General features: G+C 31.1%; 1 protein-coding gene across 1 annotated transcript; it reads left to right on the forward strand.

The window, feature by feature from the left end:
* Positions 1-10,795: 10,795 nt before the first annotated feature.
* Positions 10,796-12,118, forward strand: LOC149550587 (uncharacterized). The gene is made up of 2 exons (XM_089793573.1): positions 10,796-11,089; positions 11,595-12,118. Exons 1-2 carry the CDS (start codon positions 10,811-10,813, stop codon positions 11,976-11,978), a joined length of 663 nt encoding a protein of 220 aa, XP_089649699.1. The 5' UTR covers positions 10,796-10,810; the 3' UTR covers positions 11,979-12,118.
* The last annotated feature ends 14,012 nt before the right edge of the window (positions 12,119-26,130 follow it).

Here is a 26,130-nt window from a genome sequence, read left to right on the forward strand (position 1 = left end):
AATATCTTTATCGCTCATCGCCAAGATGACTATATTTCATTTCCACTTGTTGATAATCACTAGATGTTATAGTGAATGTTGAATGACAAAAAATAAATTTGTTTGATTTTTGACTCATTCAATGTATCTCCTTCAATGCACGAAACTGCACAACATTGTAAGATTGTAACAAGGAGTCCTTTCACTTCAAATAGTCCTACGATCCTACACAAGCATGAAAATGCACTTTTTGAGAGATCATATTGCCATTTCCATATGTTATGGTGATCATGTATTTTCTACCACTGATTGCCACAACACAATCCTCCCCTTTTCAATCACTAAAAACACTTATTGTTGAGACATATATCAATATAATATCTTTATCACTAATCGCCAAGATGACTATATTTCATTTTCACTTGTTGCTAATCGCTAGGTGTTATAGTAAATGTCGAATGAGAAGAAAGATATTTGTTCAATATTTCACTCGTTCAATGTATCTCCTTTGATGCATGAAACTGCACAACATCACTAGATCACAACAAATAGTCCTTTCACTTCAAAAAGTCATGTGATCTTGTATAGGCACGAAAATGCACATTTTGAGAGATCGTATTGTCATCACCATAAGTTACAACAATCATTTATTTTCTATCATTGATCGCCACAACACAATCCTCCCCTTTTTTATCACCAAAAACACTTATCTCTGAGACATATAGTGATATAATATCTTTATCACTCATCGCCAAGATGACTATATTTCATTTTTTCTTGATAATAATTGCTAGGTGTTATAGCAAATATCAAATGAGAAGAAAGATATTCATTTGATATTTGACTCATTCGATGCATGAAACTGCACAACATCGCAAGTTCACAACAAGGAGTTCTTTCGCTTCAAATAGTCTTGTCATCCTGTGCATGTACGAAAATGCACCATAGTTTTCGACTTGCGAATGTCAAATGAGTAGAAACATATTCATTCAATATTTGACTCATTTGATGTAGCTCCTTCAACGCTTGAAACTGCATAATGTTTTCGTGCACCCAAGAATTCCTGAAACTGCACAACTATATATGGCTGAAAATATGTCAGTTTTCCTTCAGATAAGTATTGTGATTTGAGGTATTTGTTATATTAATATGTTTTCACATGTATATAGAGAAAACCTTGATTTATTTAAATAATTATTCTTAATGTATTATTATGATTTTAAACAAATAAATATTTAGCATGTTCAATCATACACAAATTTGAAAGAATCTTATTTGTTTTTTTAAAATATAAAACAAAAAAAAATTAAAATTATTTGTAAAGAATAAGAGAGAGAAAAGTTCATAGTGTCCATAAAAGAAGAATATTGATTTGACATTATATTGATTTGTTATTGGCATCACATAACTTATCACAAATATATTAAAGAATGCAAAAACCCTTGTAAAACATAGTTCCAATTTGTTAAAAAAAAATAAGATAGATAAAACTCGTGTTAAAATAATCTACAGTAGAAATATAATTTCCCTCCAACCAAAAGAGTCGCCTTAATTTTGCAAACATCCCTTTTAATTTAGAATCTTTATCATAAAAAACATTAAACGACTATATTCATCAAAACTGAACCTTAATCATTTTGAACTCAATTAAAATGACATAAATTGGTTGAATTGATAACAAACTATAATAGATTCATTTTATAAGAAAATTGTTAGAAGAAATATTTTTCATACAGGTTAATTTTGTTATCATTTGCATAAGTTGATTTTAATCCACAATCTGTAATTTTATTCCAAGATTTTATGACTTTCTTAGAATTTTGTGCACTACTTATAAGCTAAAGAGAAGATATATATATATATATATATATATATATATATATATATATATATATATATATATATATATATATATATATATTGCCTTCACTTCTTTGTAACCTACAATAAAATTAAAGTAAATTCAATGAAAGATAAGATAGGTGAGATTTATTTATTTTTAAAAAGCTATCATAATATTATGTTAATAAAACATAGACGAGAAAAAGAGACAAAAACTCTCTATTTTTCAATCATCAATAACCATTTTCCCTATAAACTCTCTAGTTTATGACCTCATAAACTATTCATCGATCTAACATAATTGATATAGTTGTAGATTTCATTGCTATTGGTATAGATAATTCAAAGTAATATATGTAGCATGAGATATAAGATGGAAAAACAATATCCATGAACTGATGGGAAAGAACAATATCCATTATCTGAATGGTGGTGTAAAAACACACCATTAAATATAAAAACGCAGGGAAATCCACACTGTACACAAACAATATCCATGAACTGATGGGAAAGAACAATATCTATGATCTGAATGGTGGTGTGAAAACACACCATTAAATATAAGAACGTAGGGAAATCCATGCTCTACACCCTTATACCCCACATTCAGCGAGCACCCCTCTCATACGCTACTCAATCTTCCCATTATTGTCTGTATTGTTAGATGGTCAATCTTGCATACACAAACTAAACATGCTTGAAAAAGTAAAACCTAATTATTTTTTAATGGAATACACCAACGAGTAGCATCAAAAATATTAACCATTTACAAATATGAATAGTAAACAATCATCAGATAGCTTGTTTTTTTATCAACATTTATAGTCTTACCATATCAGTAAACCAGGATCAATCAAAAAAACACAAAAGAAAGACACGTTGTCATACTATTGACAATCTTGTCAGGAAGCACATATATAGGAAACCAAATAGGGAAAAAAAGACAATAAATTAAAAAAATATCCAACCAAATTAGAATATACATATAACATGGAACAAAATCATGAATTGTACAATCATCTACCAAAACACATTTCTATCAGCATATGCTCTCAAGTTCTACAATTGAGCATTCATCATTTTCTACTCCTTGGTGTATTCTACATAAGTATAGTTCAAATATAGCTCTAAATAACAATAAAATGGATAACTATACCAAACATTTATGAGGTCATAAACTATGTATAGATCAAGTATGTACAGATCCATGCCAATCTTGGCTCTGATCTATACAAAGTTCAATTACACAACAGTTTATGATGTCATTAACTATGTATAGATCAATGCTTTCATGTCATTACCTTTGATTACTTGTATTTATCATAGTTAAAGCTCTAATTATTAGTACCAATAGAAATGAAATGTACAACTATATCAATAGTTTATGAGGTCATATACTATGTATAGATCAAGTTTGTATGGATTTGTGCAATACCATTAAATAGAGGTAGCTCATAAACTAAAATTACTTCAGATGCCAATCATGTCAATGCCAAAGAAATGAACAATTAAACTATCTAACAATTTGTTGCCAGTCTGCTTAGAAAAATAGTCAATATGTGCTCAGTAATGAGTTCCAATTTAGTGTTGTGAGAGATCAATGCAATACCATTAAACAAAGCCAACTCATAAACTGGAAGTACTTCAGATGTCAATCATGCCAACCCAATGAAATGAACAACTAAATTATGTATTTATCAATGGCAATCATGTAAATGAAATAAACAACTAAACTATGGATAGATCAAGTATGTATAGATCCATGCAATACCATTATATAGAGCCAACTCATAAACTATAATTAATTTAGATGCCAATCATGCCAATGTTGATGAAATGAATAACTAAACTATGTAATAGTTTGTTGCCAATATTTTTAGCAAAATAGTTAATGTGTTCTCAGTAATGAGTTCCAGTTTAGTGGTGTGAGAGTCAATGCAATACCATTAAGCATAGCCAACTCATAAATTGGAATTACTTCATATGCCAATCATGCCAATGCCATTGAAATGAACAACTAAACTATGTATTGATCAATGCCAGTCATGCCAATGAAATGAACAAATAAACTATGTAACAGTCAATGTATGAGATAAACTATGTATAGAAACAAAAAGTAAATGAAGTAATAGTCAATGGATAAGATTAAAGTAGCAGTCAAAGTAAATTAAGAAACTCTTAAAGTAGCAATCACTAGCTGAAATAACTAAATTGCACCAAATGTCATTGCAATCTAGTCCACTCTCTTTGCCTCATCCATTGTCAAGAACCCTTTGGCTCTTTTATGTTGAAGCATGAAGGTGTCATGTGCTTTCAAGAAAACACCTCAACTCAATTCAGGGATGGCTTTGAGAGTGGTATACGTAGCACTCAGAACATTATCCTCTTCAAATTTATCCATTTTTACAATCTGAAGCTTATCGAGGCCATCTTTGAGTTCCTTCATAGTTTCAAATATCACATCCAATGATGCGGCTAGAGTTGTCTTCTTCCTCTTTCCCCTCCTTGATGATGATGGTGGAGGAGTCCCTCTACCACTTGCATTGGATTGATTGGAATGATATAACTCTTCATCCATATCCAATTGGTTGTCAAGAGGTGTACCACAATTGGTATCATCTTCATCAAGTGGGTGGAATGCATCATTCACAGGGTTCCCTTATTCAACATCAAGGGGCATTGTAGTTGTGTACCCTTCAACAATGTCATTGTTGATAATTACAACCAACTCATTGAAATATTGGAACGGTGACCTCTTATACATTTGTGCATTTTTTAATTCTCTCCTCTATATGTAAGCATATGTAAATGTATTAGGTTGTTAGTATTTCATTATTAAAATAAGGCAATATTTCTTCAATCAAAAGAGTAGAAAGATTATCCTACCTTCAAAAGGTCATCCTAGACATAATCCTCAGCATCCATAGTTTGAGTTGCTTCATTTCAAGCAAACCCACTTGTATTTCTCAATTCCTTCATTACTCTATATCCCAATTTCCATGTTTTCAGCTTATTCTTAAAATTATCTTGTGATAGATTCAAGTTCATCTCTGCATTAAATGTCCTCTCTATGGTGGTCCACACTTCTTTTTTTAAACCACCTTCACCTTCTCGTTTGAGATGGACTTGTTCAAGGAGCAAGTCTATAAACTTGTGTTCCATATGTTTTGTCCACATTATCTTCTTTGAAGAAGAAGAAAATATGTGGCTCACATTGAGGGGTCCATCCATCTCGCTCAAACTAATGGGAGAATCCATCTGGGTCACACTAACAGGTTCATCCATGCTCATCATGAGCTTAGTATATGTCATACTCTACAATTTATGTTCACAAAGTAGATATTATTGCCATTGCTTTAAACATATTATAATTTAATCATATGATTGAAATTGAAAGTTAATGCTCTTTAAATTTAAATGGAATGCAACAAGAACTAACATCAAAAAAATAGGATTTTGAACAAATTCATTGTTCTCTTGTTAATAGTGGGCTTATAATCTTCATCATTTGGTACTCCTTGTTGTATTTCATTTAAAATTGAAGATGATAAACTTTAAATTTCAATTTTCAATACATCCTAATGCAATGAGGCTAACATATTCAATAGGTATAAACATATTACAGTTTAAACTAATAATATTATTGAAATTGAAAGTTAATGTTCTTTAAATTTAATGGGTATGCAGCAAGGACTAACATCAAAAAAAAGAAATCACCCATCACTATATATGCATACATCATTTTAATCAAATAAAATACATTGTCTCATAAAAGTTTAATTATTCTTGGGATCTATAATCTTCCCACATCCTACTTTCTATATCTTCTCAAAATTGTGCCCACTCATTTCTATCCTCGTGAGACAACCCATATGTCTCAAGCACTGGTACCTCTATCCCATTATGACCATCTTTCCTTTTCAATAACTACTTCCGATGGAAGGCCATCCTTTATTGTAATGAAATTGTGAAGTATACAACATGCTAAAACAGTATAGGATTGTGTCATGATACCATAAGATGTTGCATGTCTCAAGATTGGAAAGCACTGCTTCAGAATACCAAATGTACGTTATACTGCATTTCTAAGAGAGGATTGTCAATGGTTGAAAACTTGTGCAAAGTTTATGAGGTTTTCTCTTGACCACTCTTTCAAGTGGTAGCATGTACACCGATAAGGAGTGAGAAATCCAAGTGCATTTGGATATCCAACATCCATTTTTAAAAAATTCCTGCATAAGAAAGTATATTGTCAATACTAGAAACATTTAACATACCCTTGAGTATATTAAAATGTGATTTGGCTTACCAGGGGGGACTACAAGTAGATTTGCTCTGGACAAAGCTGAAGCTAGAACATGACTATCCGTAGCAGAGTCTTCCCAACTAGCAAGGTAGTACTAAAACTTACAATTAAAGGAGCAAACACCCTTAACATTTTGTGACAAGTTCCCTTTTCTATCACAATATTTACCTTTTATGTTGACATTGATAGTGGCTGGAATATGGGCTCCATCAATAGCTCCAACACAACCCTATGGGATATGAACACTAATCAAATGTATGCTCAAACAATAATAAGATAAGGATAATAATCCAGACAATAAACTTATAACAATGTACTATTTACCTTGAAGAATAGGTTAAAATGATCCTTCCCATTAATTTCAAGAGGAGTGCCTAGACCAGGTGGTATGAAGCAATCCCTATGAAAGGCTAAGACAGACGTCAACACCTTGTGGAAGTACCAACTAATTGTCTCTCCTAAGTGCCCAAAGTTATGGGAAATCTTTTGGTTTCTCAGATTGTGCCCAAGTGTGTGAAGGAACATCACTAGTTGTTCCTCTAACTTCAAGTGGATCATATCTCTCAAGCTTCCTTTCAGCCTGAGAATAGGAGCTAGACAAAAGAAGGCTTCCCTACTCATTTGAATCTAATCATGACAATCCACCTCATTGGAATGAATAATGTCTCTACAAAAAGAATTTCCTTTTCTTATTCGTTTACCCATTTGACTACCTTCTTGGGATACCAATACTTTGGCTATGACAATGAAAGAGAAAATAACTATGAGAATACAGGTGTATGTGGTCTTCCTAACTATGCACCCTTGAACCTCTATATTGTCCATAGGATCCATCACTGACCTGAAATATGGACAAAGTATACACTATCAGTTACAATATAAGCCCATTCTTTTGCAAGTTGTTTGCATTGATATATTTGTATCAGCAGGTTTTAATGTACCTAGGCTTGAGGGATTGATCTCAGATGACATTCAAACATTTATAACTTTCAATGAATATTTTAAGATGTAAAATGGATCTTAGTTTTTAATAAATTTTGTGAATATGATTTATGGGGATCCATTAACTTCAAGATTTTAATTTGATAGCAGGCCTACTATTTGTGGTTATGTTTTGTAAAGTTTTAGATGCGCTAGTTACCATTTTTCAGAAACTATGCATAGTTGGGCCACTAGGTTTCCATTATTAGGTGAGCACATATTTAAATACATATATTTACCATTTTTCACAAACTATGCGTAGTTGGGCCACTAGGTTTCCATTATTAGGTGAGCACATATTTAAATACATATACTAGTATAGGGTCTGTAATTTGATATTAGGATCAAGTTTGAATCCCTATAGGGAATATCATTTTGAACTGATCTATGTCTTGAATGTAAGGAAAATTTCTTGAATGTACAGAAAATTTCAATTGAATCTATGTTTTGTGAAATGAGATGCATTGTTAGCCTTAGACTGAATAAAAGAGGCTTTTGGATTATATCAGGTAAAACTATGTAGGTGAAATTAGATGCTAGTTACCATTTTTCACAAACTATGCATAGTTGGGCCACTAGGTTTCCATTATTAGGTGAGCACATATTTAAATACATATACTAGTATAGGGTCTGTAATTTGATATTAGGATCAAGTTTGAATCCCTATAGGGAATATCATTTTGAACTTATCTATGTCTTGAATGTAAGGAAAATTTCAATTGAATCTATGTTTTGTGAAATTAGATGCATTGTTAGCCTTAGACTGAATAAAAGAGGCTTTTGGATTATATTAGGTAAAACAAGGAACTTAAGGTATGAATAGTTAATTAATAACAACCAAGTAGGTGTGTGAAATCCACCAATTCAATGTTTTTTTTTTTAAACTCTAGACTCTCCCCTTTTTAGCACTCGTTTGCTAATTTATGACTGTTATCAAGCATGTGAAGGTATATATAAATTCTGCAATGCTATCTTTTTTCAAACTTTTAGACAATAATGGGAAGTGGAAAGAGAATAGTTTGTCCAGGCAGAGCGAAATGTCATAATATTTTGTCTAAACACACAACAAAAAACCCAAAATGTAAAGATTGGTGGGAGAAGAGAACCGTGCATGTAGAGACCAGTCCAAAGTCATTGTTCAAAGTTGTCATTGTCATCCAAAGCAAAGAGAGATGTAGAAGAACGCTATTACCAAATGCACAGTCGGTGTTAATGCAGAGAAACCCTATTCATCCATCACTAGATAATAATGCAGAGAACATTGTCGCCCAAGAACGTCTTTTTCATCTTCTAAAAACCTAACCACAGTTTTGGCAAACCTGATGGTTTTATTAAAATGCATTCATAAGGACATGATATATATATATATATATATATATATATATATATATATTTATTTATTTATTTATTTATTTATTTATTTATTTATTTATTTATTTATTTATACATTGAAAATGTATACTTTCAAACATATACATATACATATATATTTAATTTTCATATTTAAATTTATAAATATTCATGTCATTTATTTGTTATTATTTGATTCAAGCTGCTTGTGTTTCCCTAAACCTCCCTAGGAACACTACTGTTTATTCTCACTGTTACCTCACTTTTAGATGGAAAGACGGCTCCCTTCTTACCAAAATTAAAACTAAAGATATTTACAAATTCCTTAACCATGACACTTTTGTGACTGATCACGTTAATCTTATTTGGTATAGCAACACTAGCCCTTCTGAATGGTAGAAAACCTTTGACAAACTTTGGAAGTCTCCCATCCCACCTGAAGTTAAGTGTTTCAAATGGCAGCTCCTTCTTGATAGACTTCCCATTAGGAATAACCAAACCGGCTTTGACACCTATCCCATTTGTAGAGTCCCTGAGACTATGAGACACATTTTCTTTTATTGTAGCTTTGCTAGAGGGAATTGGTTAATGTTTGGTATTTCTATTACTAAGCATGTTTATACTCTTGAAATTATTACTAGTTATATTAAAGGACTTCGTAAAGATGCTAACCTATTTTGGAAAATTATGTCATCTTTCATCCTTTGGATTATCTGAAAATTAAGAAATGAAGCTAAATTCCAAGGCACTGATAGGATTCTTATTGGGTTTTTTAGAAAACTCACTCATTTTAAAATTGCTTCTCAGGTCTATTGTTTAATGAATTTGGAGCGAGACAAGCTGCTAAGAATCCTCAAAGACGGGCATGCATCTATGTTCATTTATGAAATGAAAGATGACTTTGAATGGGCCAACATTGTGGATAACCAAACTACTTTCGACAAGGCGCTTGGATAATTGATTCAAGACATTAGAGAGAACAAAGCCCCTTGCTCTAATAAAATTGATATGAATGCCCAGATTTTGGAGAGGAAAAAGGTGGTCTGGATGGAGGGATCTCTTGGATGGACCACCTGGATCGAGAACCGTGATGAAATCTTGCACTAGTTGGCTTGTCTATTGTTCCTCTCTTTGAAATTTTTGTATATTTTTACTCAGTATTATGTAACTCTGTATTTTGTTTCTTGGATTGGTGGGCTGGCTTTATGCTCCCCCTATAGACTTTGTATAAGATCTTTTGAACTCTCGATATTTAATATTAAAAAAAAACTTTTCTTATTGTCTTTTACATTAATAAATGTCAATTTCAAATATTGGATAAATCTTAATATAGAAATATCACACACACACACACACACACACATGCATATGCATGCATGCATAAATTTAGTTGTATGCATACATGTAACACATTTATATATCTAGATTTGTATCTTTGTCTACAAACATTTATCAAATTTATATATTTGTACATTATTATATGTATTAGGGCTTAAATACATAGAAGGATATTGTGTACATAATTAACAATAAGACTATATGTATCCACCAATTACAAACATCATGTACTATATTGCTAGACAAAATAACATCTAGCTTCAAGAAGACAAAATTCATTGAATAATCCTCCAAGACAAATTTTTAGTACATCTTTGGAAGTCATCTTTGCCATCTAATATGGTAGTTGGTGACGAAGACAAATTTGCGATTTAGATTATAAAACTCCTTTACTATCTAAATTGAAAAAAAATGAACAATCAATAAGCCCACGATCTACTTATGAAATTTGATAGTTTCCAAAACAATCTAGGGATCAAATCTTGTTGAATACAAGACTTAAAAAAGAAATTAAGATCATGACTCCAATGACTTTAATGAAATCAACAATAATTTTAAATCTTTAACCCTTGTGTGAAAAGATTTGAAATACTATAACTTATATCAAATAACAGACAACTTAGATTTGATATAAATTTTGTTGTAATGCAAACAATCTAAGATGTCCTAAACAAATGGTATAAGTGGAAGTACAATGAAAGGGAAACCCTGAATGCATGCACAAACCGAGAATAAGATATCGTAGACCATACATCAGCATTGCGGCGGAATCAGGACAGTCTGAATTGTAGCAAACGATCAACGAATTCCACCATCACCAACTTTGTACCGTACGAAGTAAAGCCAGAATTGTTTCACTCCCAAATAACCTGTTTCAATGTGAAACCTGCTAAAGTTTTCTATCATTCATGTTGCTGAATTGCCACAATGTGGGCGCTGTCACACTTTTCAACAATAGTAATGATTCTTACGCCACATCCGTAGAATGGGACTAAAATAGATTTAAAAATATGCATGTATTCAATCCAATGCATTTTATATAGACACGGATCTCAGCAAGTTGCAGAGACTAAGAAAACAGATCATTCAATTATGAAACCCATTAATCCTCCACTTGATATCAGTTCATGTAATGGGGGCTTTACATTATCTGATGTCGTCTTGGAAGGATTAAATCGTTCCATGAAAGCTGAGAAAAGAGAGAACATAAAGATTGCAGAGCAATTGAGGAGGGATCAATTGAAACAGCTCTATTCAAAACTCCAATTGCTCATACCCTCTGTTTTACGCAAGGTAAATTTAGCATGTGTAGATGTTTTTGAATTTGATTGTGTATAATTTTTTTTATCAATGTTTCAAATCACTTATACCATGTTGTTTATGAATTTGATTGTGTATATTTATTTGTATCGATGTTTCAAATCACTGGTACCATCTGTTTTATGCACAGACAGTTAATTTTAGATTTAATTGTAGATATAAAAAATCTCCAGCCCATCTCATCCCAACTAAGTTGTTTCTAAATTTGATTGTGGATAATTTTTTCTTCTAGTCCATCTCATGTTAATGATAAATCAGTGAGTGTGATTTGAAATGTTGATGCAAAACTTTTACAATCAAATTCAAAAATAAAACAATGGTACGCCAAATTTACTTTGCATAAAGCACATAGTATAATCGATTATGAAATCTCTTTTTGTTAAACAAGGTAAACTATTAACAAGATCAGTTTTTATTTTCCTTTCCATGCAAGATTATGCAGCTGACTGACTGGTTTGAGCCCATTTATTATGTGCAGGCTGAGAGATCTGGAGTGGTTGAGGAATCCTGCAATTACATTAAAATGCTGCAAGACCAAATATGGCAGTTGAAGCAATACAGAGAACATCTCACTGGGAAGAAAACAGTGAAGGAAGATGCAGAGCTTATTGAGGTGGGTGTGGAGATTGGAAGAGAAAGCGTGGTGATTATAATGAGTGGTAGTAGAAGGCCAAGATGTTTGTGGAGGATGGTTGAGGAAGTCGAAGAACATGGTTTAGATGTGGATATGTCACAGCTTTCTACAAGTGAGTGTTTTGTATGCGTTTGCTTTCATGCTACTTTTAGCCAGAACATGAAAGAAGAGCATGATCATGTTCAACTCCAGCATTCTCTCAAAAGAAAGCTGCTTACAGCCTATTGAATCAAAACCAGGGACTGAATGAGGGATTATGATGTTTAAACATTTGGTGCAAGGACACCAAACAGATCTATGGATGTATAGGATCAGTACAAAGGATATTTTCTCTGAGCTCTTAAAATGAAATGACTATTTACTGTCAATGTATGTGAATTTTCATTTCATGTTTAGTGGAAGTATTGTGTAGGTGGGTGGTCGTCACTAATAAAGGTATAATAACTAATTATTATTATTGATAGGGAGAGGTAGACAATCTTCAACATTGTGATAGGTAGGGTATAATTAAACCTTTTTTTTAGTTAGATTGTAATTAGTGATTATAGTTATTAACATAAAATTAGTGATAAAGTTTATTTTTAATTTCTTTAATAAAAGTAGGATAATTATTTATTATTTTATTTGATAGAGATGAGACATAAAATTATAAAATTATTATAGAATTTTTTAATTTAATTTTTGCAAAAGTGGAGGAGCCACTGAATATATTTTTATTATAGAATATGTTATTATTGAAAATAATGATTAGTTGAAGTGTCATTTAGTTTGTTTTATATTGTATTTTTTTATTGTAGTCATTAGAATAAATGATTATAGTCTTTAATCCTTTTTTTTAATAAAAGTGGCAAAACCCAAAACTTTATTAAGAAAAAAATCAAAGAAGCGGACGATGAAGGTGTTGAAATTAAGGAGATGAGTTGCATCATTTATTTATTTTTTATTATATTAAATAAATGATTATATTATAATCGTTAGAATAAATGATGGTAAGGAAACAATACTTCTAGAGAGGGGCATGATGTAATCTTCATCATTATTCTAAACATAATAACTATTTATATTAAAATATTAGTTTAAAATTACATATTTAATTTCACTTACTAAAGTAAAAAGGGATGTCAACTCATGGATTTCTATTAAAATATTAGAATTCACTTGAAGTTTGATGGTTTGATTAATTTTTAATGTTCAGTTGCATCCTATGAGATCATTATTAATACACACCACTATGTGGTACTTGTTAACTGTGGTATTATTCTATCATTTTATGAATTGTTACTTCTAATATATTTCTTATTGTCTCAATTTTTAATTTTATTTGTATAGTTCGCATGCACATTTTAAATTTTTCAATTTTTAATTTTATTTGTATTATGTTTTTTAAAACTACATGCTAACTTTTTAACTATAAGATATTATTTTTTGAGATTTGGATTGGATGAATGATTTGGACTCCTACCAATTAAAATTCATTTTATTTAATATTTTTCTATAAGTATTATGTTTTTTAAAACTACATGCTAACTTTTTAACTATAAGATATTTTTTTTGAGATTTTGATTGGATGAATGATTTGGACTCTTATATATGGATTTGTGAATTTGTAAGATGATTTTTTATAAAATATTTAAATAAGTTCCTCCTATCCCTAGCACATTTCTTGGCCCATATTATAGGGCAAGTATATTAAAATTCTATTTTTACACTTTATTGCACCTAGATTCTTACAATAGTTTTAATATAGATAATTATTGGACCAATACATTATAATACTATAATTAATAATGATCTTACAAATATTTTATCTTTGTTATATTTCTAGAACCATTATAAATATGTTGAAATATATTATAATTAAATTAGCTAATTAAAAAATTATATTAACATTACAAAAATATATGCAACTGAATTAATTGATTAAATTATATTGTCAAGGACTTATATTAAACTTTACACATTATAAAGATATTATAATATCTATTCATCCTTTTTCTATTCTATAAAACTTTATAATAACATGTACTTTTTTTAAAATTATAAATAAATATGCATTTAAAATTTAAATTATAAGTAGCTATAGGCAAGTACTTGCCACTATGTGGCACTTGTTTGTTTTGTTTCGTTCGATATTAAACTAGAATTGTAATGTTTGATTCCATTTTTATTTCTATTTTAGTTTATCCTTCATTGGTGATTCATATTTTTTCAATGGTTTTAAAAAAACTTAGTAGATTTCTAATGTTTTTTATAATCTTTTTGAAAGTCAAATTTCAAAATGTCCTATAATTTGATATGAAGTTAATAATAATAATAAAATATATAAACAATAAATAATTGATTAAACTTTTAATATTTCTTTTACTTCATTATTTAGTAACATTGTAAGTTTAAAAATATCAATACATATTATATTTATATATTTTTAATATTTATAAATATTTTATAGATTTTTATAGGTAATTAATTTTGATAATTATAAAATTACCTTTTAAACTTATTTTGTTGGCATTAGGGAGGACTCCTCTCTAGAGCTCTTGTTTTATTATAACATTACTGCTAATGTATTCCCTTTGTATTAGAGAATTAAGACTTTTTAAAAAATTTATCAAAATTGAATTATTATATTTTCTAATCATTAAATTAATTCCTACAATTATGGAAGATAAATTTTGGGGGGTTTAAAGAAAGGATATTAATTTAAAAAATTTATAAGATGGAGCATAAACCCTTAATTGATTGTATGATTGGTAAATATTATAATTATTAGATGGTAATCAAGTTTCTCTCTTTTCAAATTATATTCAATGATGATAGTCATTAGAAATAGTGACTATGGTAATTTTTGTTGTGATTTGGTCAATAAGTGCAAGATAATCTTTTACTATTTTTCTATAAAGAAGAGGCATAAAATGGTTATTGATTGTAATAGTTAGTTAGAGCATACATAGATATCAATTTTTTAAGATAATCACTAGAATTAGTGATTATGACTTTTTTTATTGACTGGATGATTGTTAAAGATTCTCATAATTAGATAGAGCTTAATAAGTTTATTTTTCTTAGATTATATTCAATGATGAGAGTCAACAGAAATAGTGACCATGGTAAAAAAACATTACTGTAATTTGGTCAATAGATGGATAATTATTTATTATTTGCTTATAAGATTGAGGCATAAAATGGTTATTGATTGTGATAGATAGGTAGAGTTTACATAGATGTCACTTTTTTTAACATAATCAATAGAATAGTGGCTATGTTTTTTTAATAATAAAGTTAAAGCTACTAAGAAATAAGAGTTAGGATAAGTTTATGAAGTTTCATTTCATATCAAATGGAAATTAGAATTTTGAAAATATAATATATTTGGGTGATTATTCATTTAATGGTGGTAAATATATTTTTACTTCAAGAATAAAATCATCATTACTATATTTTGAGAGGTAGAGTGTCATGGACACAAAATATTGAAGATTGTGATAGCCAGATAGAGTGTCCTATCATTTCTTTTTTAAAATTATATTCAATGATGATAGTCATTAGAATTAGTGGTTATGGTATTATTGTCTTCATTTGGTTAATAAAGATATCATAATTATTTACTATTTTTCTATAAGAATAAAGTATAAAAGCACTATTGGCTGTGTCAATATTAGTAAATTATGATAGTTAGATAGAGTGTAGTTGGATATATTTTAGATTATATTTAGTGAAGATAAGATTCATTAGAATGAGTGATTTTGATAATTTTTTAAAAAATGATTTCCCTATAAATGTGTTTTAGGGTAAGATAATAATTTAATAAATGATAAATTCTAAGGAACCTAAGGTATAAGAATTAGGATGAGTATTATCTAAAATAAATGCTAAAAAATTAAATAATAAACTAAGAAAATTAAGTCCTACATTACATATTATCAATTTCCTTTTTTTATGTAGGCAAGAGTCTACAACACAAGCTTGAATCTACTCGAATTAGATAAATAAATAATAATAATTAATCAAAACACATAATAATTAATCTTACCTATTACTTTGATGCATACTTTGATTCTTCTTGACGTGTGTAAGAGGTGTTCTATAATGAGTTATTAGTACATTACATAATGAGGTGTTCTATAATGAGGTGTTCTATAAAAAATTAAATAATAAAGTAAGAAAATTAAGTCCTACATTACATATTATCAATTTCCTTTTTTTTTTTACTATTGTGTCATTTTTTAGATTACTCACGTTAACTTGTTATTAAATGACCTCTATTCTACCAATAAAAATTCATTTCATTCTATATTTTTATAAATATTATGTTTATAAAGAAATTTTTTTAGATCTATTTTGATCAAAGTACTTTTTGAAAATTTCAATTATTGTATATGGATTTTAGAATAGAAAACTATATATTATAATAATATAATCAATTATTTATATTTTCTATTTTCTAGAACTATTATAAATTTTTTTTTTATTATAAAGAAATACATTGAAATAATTTTTTTAAAATATTTTAATCATTTACATTAATTATTTAACTCTTAGGTGAGTATTATTCCCTCCAATTCTTGACTATATTAAAAAATTTAATAACATTGTTAAATGTTATATATTTATTTATTTCATTCATCCACTACTAATATTTATTAAATATTTCTTTTAGTTATCATTATTTAAATTTTAATATTATATTATAAAATTTGAAAAATAATATATTATAAAATAAAATTGAATATGTATGTATGTATGTATGTATGTATGTATGTATATATATATATTCAAATTATGTAGCATAGTACACAAAAAAGTATTCATCCAATTATTATATTTAATAATATATTGTCAAAGTATTAAAATAATCATTCAACTTATTTCACATGTATTATAATATGTGAATTAATGTGTTGATTTCAAAAATTGATGCTTCTTAATTTGAAAAATATTGAATATGATTATTAAAAATTATGAAAGTACACATTAATATATTTGATACATATAACAAATATATAATAAAATTACAACTAAATTTACATCAAAATTAAAACTAATACTATTAAAGGCAAGTACTAAGTCACTATGTGGCACTTGTTATGAATAGGTTATCAAATAAAGATAGCCAAATCTCACTTAAAACTATGATATTTTCTTGCTCATTGTTGGAAATCCAAGAACTTGAGCTAAAATTAAGAATTAAAATCAATTCTTTTGATTGTTGTAGATGGAAATAGGTAAATTTCAACACATGGTCAAAATCATAATAAAAATTGTATCATTTATAATTATTATCATTGTAAAAAGGGTAACCTAGAACAAGTGATTTCAAAAAAAAAAGTTTAAGGTATACAAATTGTGGGTAAAAATGCATGTAAAGGATAATTGAATAATTAATAAAATTAACATTTATATGTTTGTCTTGTATGTATATGTGTGTGTGTCTCTGTGTGTGTATGCATACATATACATATATACATACACACACACATATATATAGATAGAGATAGAGAGGGGGGCGAGGAGAGAAAGATATATATGTGCATATCTATATCTATCTATATGTATGTATGTATGTATATATATACAGACACGTGCATATATATGTTATATAGGCACTTGTTAAAAATTTCTAAGTTTATATAGATATCAATTATACATACATTTTCACAATGAGCACTATACTTGGGAAAAAAACATTAGTATAGAATAATTTGATTCAATGTTCATATCATTTGATAAGAATCTGGAAAGAAGGCATAGGCATAAGTAACAATCTATGAGGGAAAAAAAGAGGTAAAATAAGATAATACTCCAAGGTAGCTAGGTAAGGTAGCACCAAGGGGTGGCTAATAACATATGATTTTGTTGCCATAAAATTAAGATAATGCATTTAGGAGTGAAGGATAGCTCAAAGCTCTAGGATCACTTGAAAAAACAATGATAACCTTCCATAAGAAAGTATACAAGAAATGAGCCTGGTAAATATTAAGATTTAAGAGAGATGATATTCTAATATATAATATAAAGTGAATGGCAATCTTTCTCATAAAGACAAGTTGATAGATAAAACAAGACAAGATGTTGACATTATCTTAATTCATTCAAATTCATAAAATATGTGAAAAAAGATCTTAGGACAACTACAATCTTTTACAAAGACTCTTAGAACCTAATTAACTCTAGAAGTTGATAGGACCACCCTAAAGAATTCTTTAAATTCGAAGCCTTATAAACACAAAATCAGATTAAAAATTTATAAAATCACATAAATTGATCTAGTGTTAAGAAAAAACAAATTTAAAAAACGGTACACCTCCTTTTGCACCACAAAAAGTTGGATAGTGATCACGAATCATAATAATTTTCTGGGCACCTTGCTCTGACTTCTGTAAAACATAAAACAAATGATAGAAATGGTGTCACTCTTGTGGCAGACATCACCAAAAGTCTTTGCACCAACAAATCTAAAATCATGCTGAAAGCATAGCTTTCCATTTTAAATGATCCATGTTCAACACCTCGTTCAATGCTGGATAATAAAATGAAGTATTAGCAATGGCACCTCCCATTAACGTTTACTTAATTGCAGAGATCAAATTAAATTAATAATAACTTGTGATCCACACAAAGAATTCCGTTGTCTTTTGTTTTACTTTCCTTCCAAATTTAGACAACTGCCCAATATAGAATAATATTTGCAGATTAAATTCTTTCGATATATTAAAAAATCTTTAGTAGATGCTTTTCATTGAGTTTTGAAAATTTATATTAAAAAGTCTCAAATTTATAGGTGCTGGCTAATCTCACAAAATGTACAAAAGATTTTTATTTTTTTTTAAATTTAAACATGATTTCTTTTTCAGACGATCACAAAATATATAGATTCTGAAGATCAAATGTTAAATTTTAAAAAAAAATTCATTGTGTTTTTTGTTTTTTGAAATTTAGTCAATGGTGCAATTTATAGAGAGGATAGCCGCATCCAAATTTATATTTGTTAGTTTTGTTAGCTTTGGACAGCTGTTTGTCCATTTGCTATTATTTAGCAAGTAATTGTTTTGCTAACTAATTGGTTAGATTAGAAACAAATATTTGTTAATTAATTGACCACTTTTGGAAACAACTAGAAACCGACTTGGTTAGGGTTGTTAAGTTGTTTTAATCTCAACTGTCGATTGTAAATCAATCTCGGCCGTTGGTTTACCAACAGGAGTAGTATAAAAGGAGGTCAGGGGGGCATTTGGAGAACAAGAAGTTTGGAGAAACGTTTGCAGTGTTAGCAAACAGTTTTGCAGTGTTAGCGAGGGCGCAGTGTTAGCGTGGGAATAGCAGTGGGGAATATCAGCGGGATAAATTAGGAGGTCAAAATTCTGCCAGTAAGAGGCAAGGAATTTTGTATCTCTTGATTTGCTGAAGTTTAATATAATTTCTCATCTGTAGAACTGGTTTTCCCTTAGGAGTTTTTCCAGGGACAATTTGTCTGAAAATATTGTGTTCATTGTGTTGTGCATTTCTTTCCGTGTTTATAAGTGAAGTTGCAGTTGTGTTATTTTTCAATATTAGCTGAAAATTTATTTTCCACAGTTTAATAATTCTTCATGATAGGAGATTAATAATCAATGACTACAATAGTTAAATTTTTCACATGGTATCAGAGCATTGTTAAGGGTAGAAGAGTTTTGCCCTAGGAAAGAAATTTTGATTTCTTTAGATTTATTATTGCTTTAAACCCTTGAGATGGCTTCAGCTGGTTTGAGAGATCAGGATAGATTGGATGGTGCCTTAAATTTTGGTGTCTGGAAGGCCAGAATTTTTTTTTGTTGGAAGAGAATGGTATCAAGGATTATGCTACCAGTGTTGTACCTGTACCAATGGATGCAACATAGCTTGCAGCATATAGGAAGGATGATGCCAAAGCGAGGAGGATTATCCTTGATGGTGTCAAGGATTATATTGTTCCACATATCGCAGAGCTAGATACAGCGAAGAAGATGTGGGACGCCATTTTGAATCTATACCAGAATGCTACCACCAACAGGAAGTTGATTCTCAGAGAGCAGCTAAAGAATACTTGAATGAATCAAGGAGAAGACGTCACAAGTTACCTCACCAGACTCAGACTTGTCAAGGATGAGTTAGCAGTTGTTGGAGATAGCCCTAGTGATGACGAGCTAGTGAGAATAGCCCTAAATGGGTTTACTAAACAATGGAGTGTCTTTGTTCAAGTTGTCAGTGGACGAGATACTTTACCGAGTTGGGATCGACTATGGACTGATTTCACTCAAGAGGAGTTTAAACTAAGTCTTGTCAATGGGGCCAACAAGAGTCAGAAAAATGAGGTGGAACAAGAGAACGTTGTCCTAGCGAGTAAAGGGAAAGCAAAGAAGGGATCTAGCAAAGGATCGAATTCACAAAGTGAGAAGAAGAAGAAGGACCTTTCTAAGGTCAAGTGCTTTGGATGTCACAAGTTTGGCCACTATGTCAGTGATTGCCCAAAGAGGAAGAAGGGTAAGAAGCAGGTGGCAGCTTTAGCAAGTGCGGAAGAACTCTTCAATAGAATGGAAGATGAGTTTGCACTCATAGCTTGTATGGTTAGCTCAACCTCACAGTGTGTTTGGTATATAGATGGTGGGGCGTCATTTCATATGACAGGAGTTAGAGAGTACTTCTCCAATTACAAGGAGGAGGACACCAACATCCAGATTTCTATGAAAAACTTGCCCAAACTCAACCTTGTTGGGAAAGGGACTGTTCAGTTTCAGAGGGAGAATGGAAAGATAATTCCACTTCGTGATGTGTTATATGTGCCAGGCTTAGGTATGAATTTGATTTCTGTATCTGTTCTTCAAGATAGGGGGTATAATGTACTCTTTAGAGGGACAAATGTGTTGATTAAGCACAAGGATTGGAAATCACCCATAACTATTGGAGTTAGGAGTGGTCACCTTTATAGATTGCAGTTTGATACTCCTAAGGCACTTATGAGCAACAGTAATCCTAGAGATCTTGGAGAGCTATGGCATAGGAGAATGGGCCATATTCATCATGGAGCACTTAGATTGCTTCGTGAGACGGTGACAGGTGTTCCAGAGGTGAGCACAGAGCATGACGATGTATGTAAGGGATGTGTGTTGGGAAAGTTTGTGAAAGCATCTTTTCCAAGGAGTGACACCAGATCTAAGGGTGTTCTTGATCTAGTACATTCAGATGTTTGTGGACCGATGTCAATGAAATCTCTCAGAGGATATGAGTACTATGTTACTTTTATTAATGATTTCTCTAGAAAGACCTAGATATACTTCTTGAAGACTAAGGATGAGGTTTTCAGTCAATTCCAAGAGTTCAAGACTCTTGTGGAGAACTCGACAGGAAAGAAGATAAAGGTTCTTCGGTCAGACAATGGAGGCGAGTACAAAGGAAATGTCTTTCAGGAGTTCTGTACCAGAGAAGGAATCAAGAGAGAATGGACTGTTCCTTACAATCCACAGCAGAATGGAATTGTTGAGAGGAAGAATCGTTCTATATTGGAGGCAGCAAGAGCTATGCTACATGACCAGGACATGCCCCGTTACTTATGGGCAGAGGCGTGTAATACAACAGTTTACATTCAAAATAGAGTTCCACACAAGGTGTTAGGGAAGATGACACCAGAGGAGGCTTTCACAGGGAAGAAGCCAGATGTTAGTCACTTCAGGATATTTGAGAGTTTGGTGTATTGTCATATTCCTGGAGATACACATACAAAGTTAGATCAGACTGTAGAGAGGGGGTACTTTGTTGGGTATAGTGAGACCTCAAAGGCATATAGGATTTTCATTCCAAGGACTAAAAGAATTATTGTCAGACGGGATGTCAAGTTCATGGAGGACAAGGCATTCAGGAGATCTAGAGATTCGCTAGCAGATGATCAGAGTGAGCAGCCAACAGAAGCTCCAAGACCAAGTCAAGAGCAACAAAGCTCAAGTATAGTTACCAGTACAACTGTAGACTCAGTTAGTGAAGATTCACAGAGTATGGAGCAACCGGTACAAACGAAAGTGCATCTAAAAGACTTGGAGGTTGACATTTCATCCTCTATAGTTGGCAGCGGGAACCATGTGGTTCCAGATACACAAAGAGATACTCAGGAGTTTGTGGGAGCTCCTAGGAGGAGTACTAGATAGCGAAGACAACCAGCCAAGTTCAATGACTATGTGGCATTAGTTAGTCAGTTGGTAGATAGTGAGCCTTCTAGCTATCAAGAAGCTGCAGAACATCAGGTATGGCGAGATGCTATGGTTGAGGAATATTCTTCAATAATGTAGAATGATGTGTGGGAGGTAGTACCTAGACCAAAAAATAGGGTTGTAGTTGGATCGTGTTGGATCTATAAGATAAAGCACGGTGTAGATGGTAGCATTGAGAAATAAAAGGCGAGGTTCATGGCAAAGGGGTTCTCTCAGAAGGAGGGAATAGACTATGAGGAGACATTTGCTCCCGTTGCCAGGTATACTTCTATACGAGCTGTAATCTCACTTGCAGCACAGATGGGATGGCAAATCCATCAAATGGATGTCAAGACAACATTCCTTAATGGTGAGTTGAAGGAGGAGGTATACATAGAACAACCAGAAGGCTTTGTAGCACATAGCAAAGAGACCCACGTGTGCAAATTGAAGAAAGCATTGTACGGACTCAAGCAGGCTCCTAGAGTGTGGTATGAGCGCATTGATACATACTTGCAGAAAATGGGCTTTGTGAAGAGTGAAGCAGATGCTAACCTCTACTACTTGGTGGTTGGGGCTGAGATTCTCATTCTTGTTCTTTATGTGGACGACCTATTTCTTACAGGTTCACTAGGGCTCATAGTGGATTGCAAGAGGAACCTTGCAAAAGAGTTCGAGATGAAAGACTTAGGACTTATGCACTACTTTCTAGGCATGGAAGTGTGGCAGACAGATGGGGAGATTTTCCTTGGTCAAGGAAAATATTGCATTGAAATCTTAAAAAAATTCAGGATGGAGGATTGCAAAGCCATGTCTACACCCATGATTACGAATTGGAGGAAGGTAGATACAACTAAGGAAAAAGATGTAGATCCCACTTTATATAGACAGTTGATTGGTTCGCTTATGTATTTGGTCAACACTAGACCAGATATAGCATTTGCAGTTAACTCTCTTAGTCAATTCATGGTTGAACCAAAGAGAATGCATTGGATAGCGGCTAAGCATGTGCTACATTACTTGCATGGTACAATCGAGTATGGGATCAGATATGTTCAAGGTGAAGGTATCATGTTAATAGGCTATACTGACGCAGATTGGGCAAGAAGTACAACAAACAAAAGGAGCACTTCATGGTGTTGTTTCAGCTTGGGATCAGGAGTTGTATCTTGGTTCAGCAGGAAGCAAAAGTCTGTGGCTCTAAGTTCAACAGAAGCAGAATACATAGCAGCTAGCATGGCGACATGTGAAGCTATATGGCTTCGGAAGTTGTTAGTAGCCTTGTTTGGTCAGAAGGTTGAGACTACTGTGATACATTGTGACAATTAGAGTTGCATCAAGTTGTCTGAGAATCTAATGTTTCATGATAGGTCTAAACATATAGATATCAAATATCACTTCATCAGAGATTGTGTACAAAGGGGAGTTGTTTAGCTACAGTACATACCTACAGAGGAGCAGGTAGCAAACATTATGACTAAGGCATTGGGGAAGGAAAACTTTATCTTCTTCAGAGATAAGTTAGGTGTCCTGCAGAACAGCTTCCTCGCTAAGAGGGAGTGTTAGTTTTGTTAGCTTTGGACAGCTGTTTGTCCATTTGCTATTATTTAGCAAGTAATTGTTTTGCTAACTAATTGGTTAGATTAGAAACAAATATTGTTAATTAATTGACCAATTTTGGAAACAACTAGAAACCAACTTGGTTAGGGTTGTTAAGTTGTTTTAATCTCAACCGTCGATTGTAAATCAATCTTGGCCGTTGGTTTACCAACAGGAGTAGTATAAAAGGAGGTCAAGGGGGCATTTGGAGAACAAGAAGTTTGGAGAAACGTTTGCAGTGTTAGCAAGGGCGTAGTGTTAGCATGGGAATAGCAGTGGGGAATATCAGCAGGATAAATTAGGAGGTTGTCGAAATTCTGCCAGTAAGAGGCAAGGAATTTTGTATCTCTTGATTTGCTAAAGTTTAATATAATTTCTCATCTATAGAACTGGTTTTCCCTTAGGGGTTTTTCTAGGGACAATTTGTCCGAAAATATTGTGTTCATTGTGTTGTGAATTTATTTCCGTATTTATAAATGAAGTTGCAGTTGTGTTATTTTTCGATATTAGCTGGGAATTTATTTTCAGCAGTTTAATAATTCTTCATGATAGGAGATTAATAATCAGTGACTGCAATAGTTAAATTTTTCACAATATTCCATCCTCTGCAGCATGCCCTAAAATACCTTTTCCCTTCTATAACATGAGTAAAGTCTCTTATTAGTACTTGTGGGTAGGTTAAGTACTATTGTGACACATTTTGAATTTTACGCTTTAACTATTGATTAATTTTTTTGGTTTGATAGTCAGAATTAATTAATTTTAACTTTTATTTTCAAACTAATAGGTTGCATAGCATAGATGCAAGATTTTTAACTTAACACTTTTTTAAAAATAATTTTCTAAAATTTGATTGGATCTCAATGGGCCCTTGGTCTACTGGTGAAGTTGAATGGTTCACAAAGAGCCCACCAGGGATCAAGTCTTGCTGAGTGCAAGGCCCGAAGACATCATAAGGAATGAGGCAAGGATTGTGCCCCAGGCGAATTTGGCAGCGTAGATGCTCCTTATTCCTTCGCTCTTAACCGAAGAGGTTTCAGGCATGCATCGGCCCATATCAGGTACCTAAAACTTGTTTATGGATGACCTCCATCAAAAACAAATTGATTGGATGAATCCATTTAGCTCTTATATGGGTCGGGTTGGATGGATCGTATAGTTGTTTTATAAAAAACTTTAAATGTGATTCATTTTTTATATTTTTTTGAATGTAAGTGGGTTGGTTTAGATTTTTATATGCTAATATTACATTTTTATAATATTATAATTTTTGCCAATCAATTAAAAATACTAAAAAAAGATATTTCTTATATTATATAATCGTTTAAGAAATATTACTATAGATTATTATTATAAAGATATTATAATTTATTTATAATATAATAGTATCACATGATATATATGCAATAATATATATATATATCAATAATTATATTAATAAATCAAATTATAATTATAAGTAATATCAGTACAGAAAACTATAAATATATAATATTTGTGTTTATTAAAATATTTTATAAACTATAATAAATTTATTAAAAATTAAAATTGTATTTATATAAAAACTAAAGGCAAGTACTAAGCCACTATGTGGCACTTGTTTTCACATCTTTCTACAAGTGATTCTTTTGTACATGTTTGCTTTCATGCTAGTTTTAGCCAAAACATGAAAGAGCCTCATGACTTTGTTCAACTTCAGCATTCTATCAAAAGAAAGTTACTTTACTAGGGACAAGGTAATCTCCATCCAAAATGCACTAAAGACAAAACAAAGTCAAACTTTTTTTTTCCCAGATTCACGAAAACATAATGATTTTTTTCCAAATTTTTATTGTTTTCGACTACAAACTATGCAAATCATGAAGATCAAACACTAAAATTTTCACAAAAATCCATGATGTTTTCAATTTTTTTGAAAATTGGTCAACCATACAATTTGGATGGAAGATAGTCGTGTCTAGTTTCTTGCTTATTGAATTATAACTATGAGGGTTGTACTAGGAATTAAGGACACCTAATAGGTCTATACATGTAGAAGAGTACAAATAATACATTGGCTTAGCTCTTAAAATGAGGTCATTGTTTACTATCCATGAATGTGAAGTTTATTTCCATATTTAATGGAAATGCATAGTTTTGGAAGTATCATATGAGTGAATGCATAGCTTTGGAAGTATTGTATAGTTTAATGGTGAGTGAAAAAGGGTGGGAGTATTAATTATAATTATAATTATATGGATGGATCATAAATTTTAAGGTTGTGATATCTAGATTGTAATTGGACATTTTTATAGGTTATAATCAATTATGATAGTGGAATTAGTGGTTATGACGATTCTTTTGTCTCGTTTTATCAATATAAGTAGGATAATTATGAGACGATTATAATTCTAAATATGGATATAATTTTCTAGTAGTTTATTAAATGGTTTGTTGCTCTGTACTTTTTTAAATTAGATTGTACATATTATTTTTGCCCTTTTAATATTTCCTTTTTTTTTGGTTGTTAGGTCTCTTTTTTGCTTATTTATATATGTTTATAATATTTATATGTAGAGTAAGTTGTTGTATATATACACATTGTTCTG

Source organism: Cupressus sempervirens, chromosome 7 (genome assembly GCF_028749045.1).
Source record: "Cupressus sempervirens isolate cs-2001-9-10 chromosome 7, ASM2874904v1, whole genome shotgun sequence".
Classification (NCBI taxonomy): Eukaryota; Viridiplantae; Streptophyta; class Pinopsida; order Cupressales; family Cupressaceae; genus Cupressus; species Cupressus sempervirens.

Excerpts from the sequence above, each read along its gene's own strand:
- LOC149550587 (XM_089793573.1), top strand. The coding sequence starts at position 10,811 with ATGTATTCAATCCAATGCATTTTATATAGACACGGATCTCAGCAAGTT. Across the intron at positions 11,090-11,594 it reads TACCCTCTGTTTTACGCAAG|GCTGAGAGATCTGGAGTGGT; the intron begins GTAAATTTAGCA and ends TATTATGTGCAG.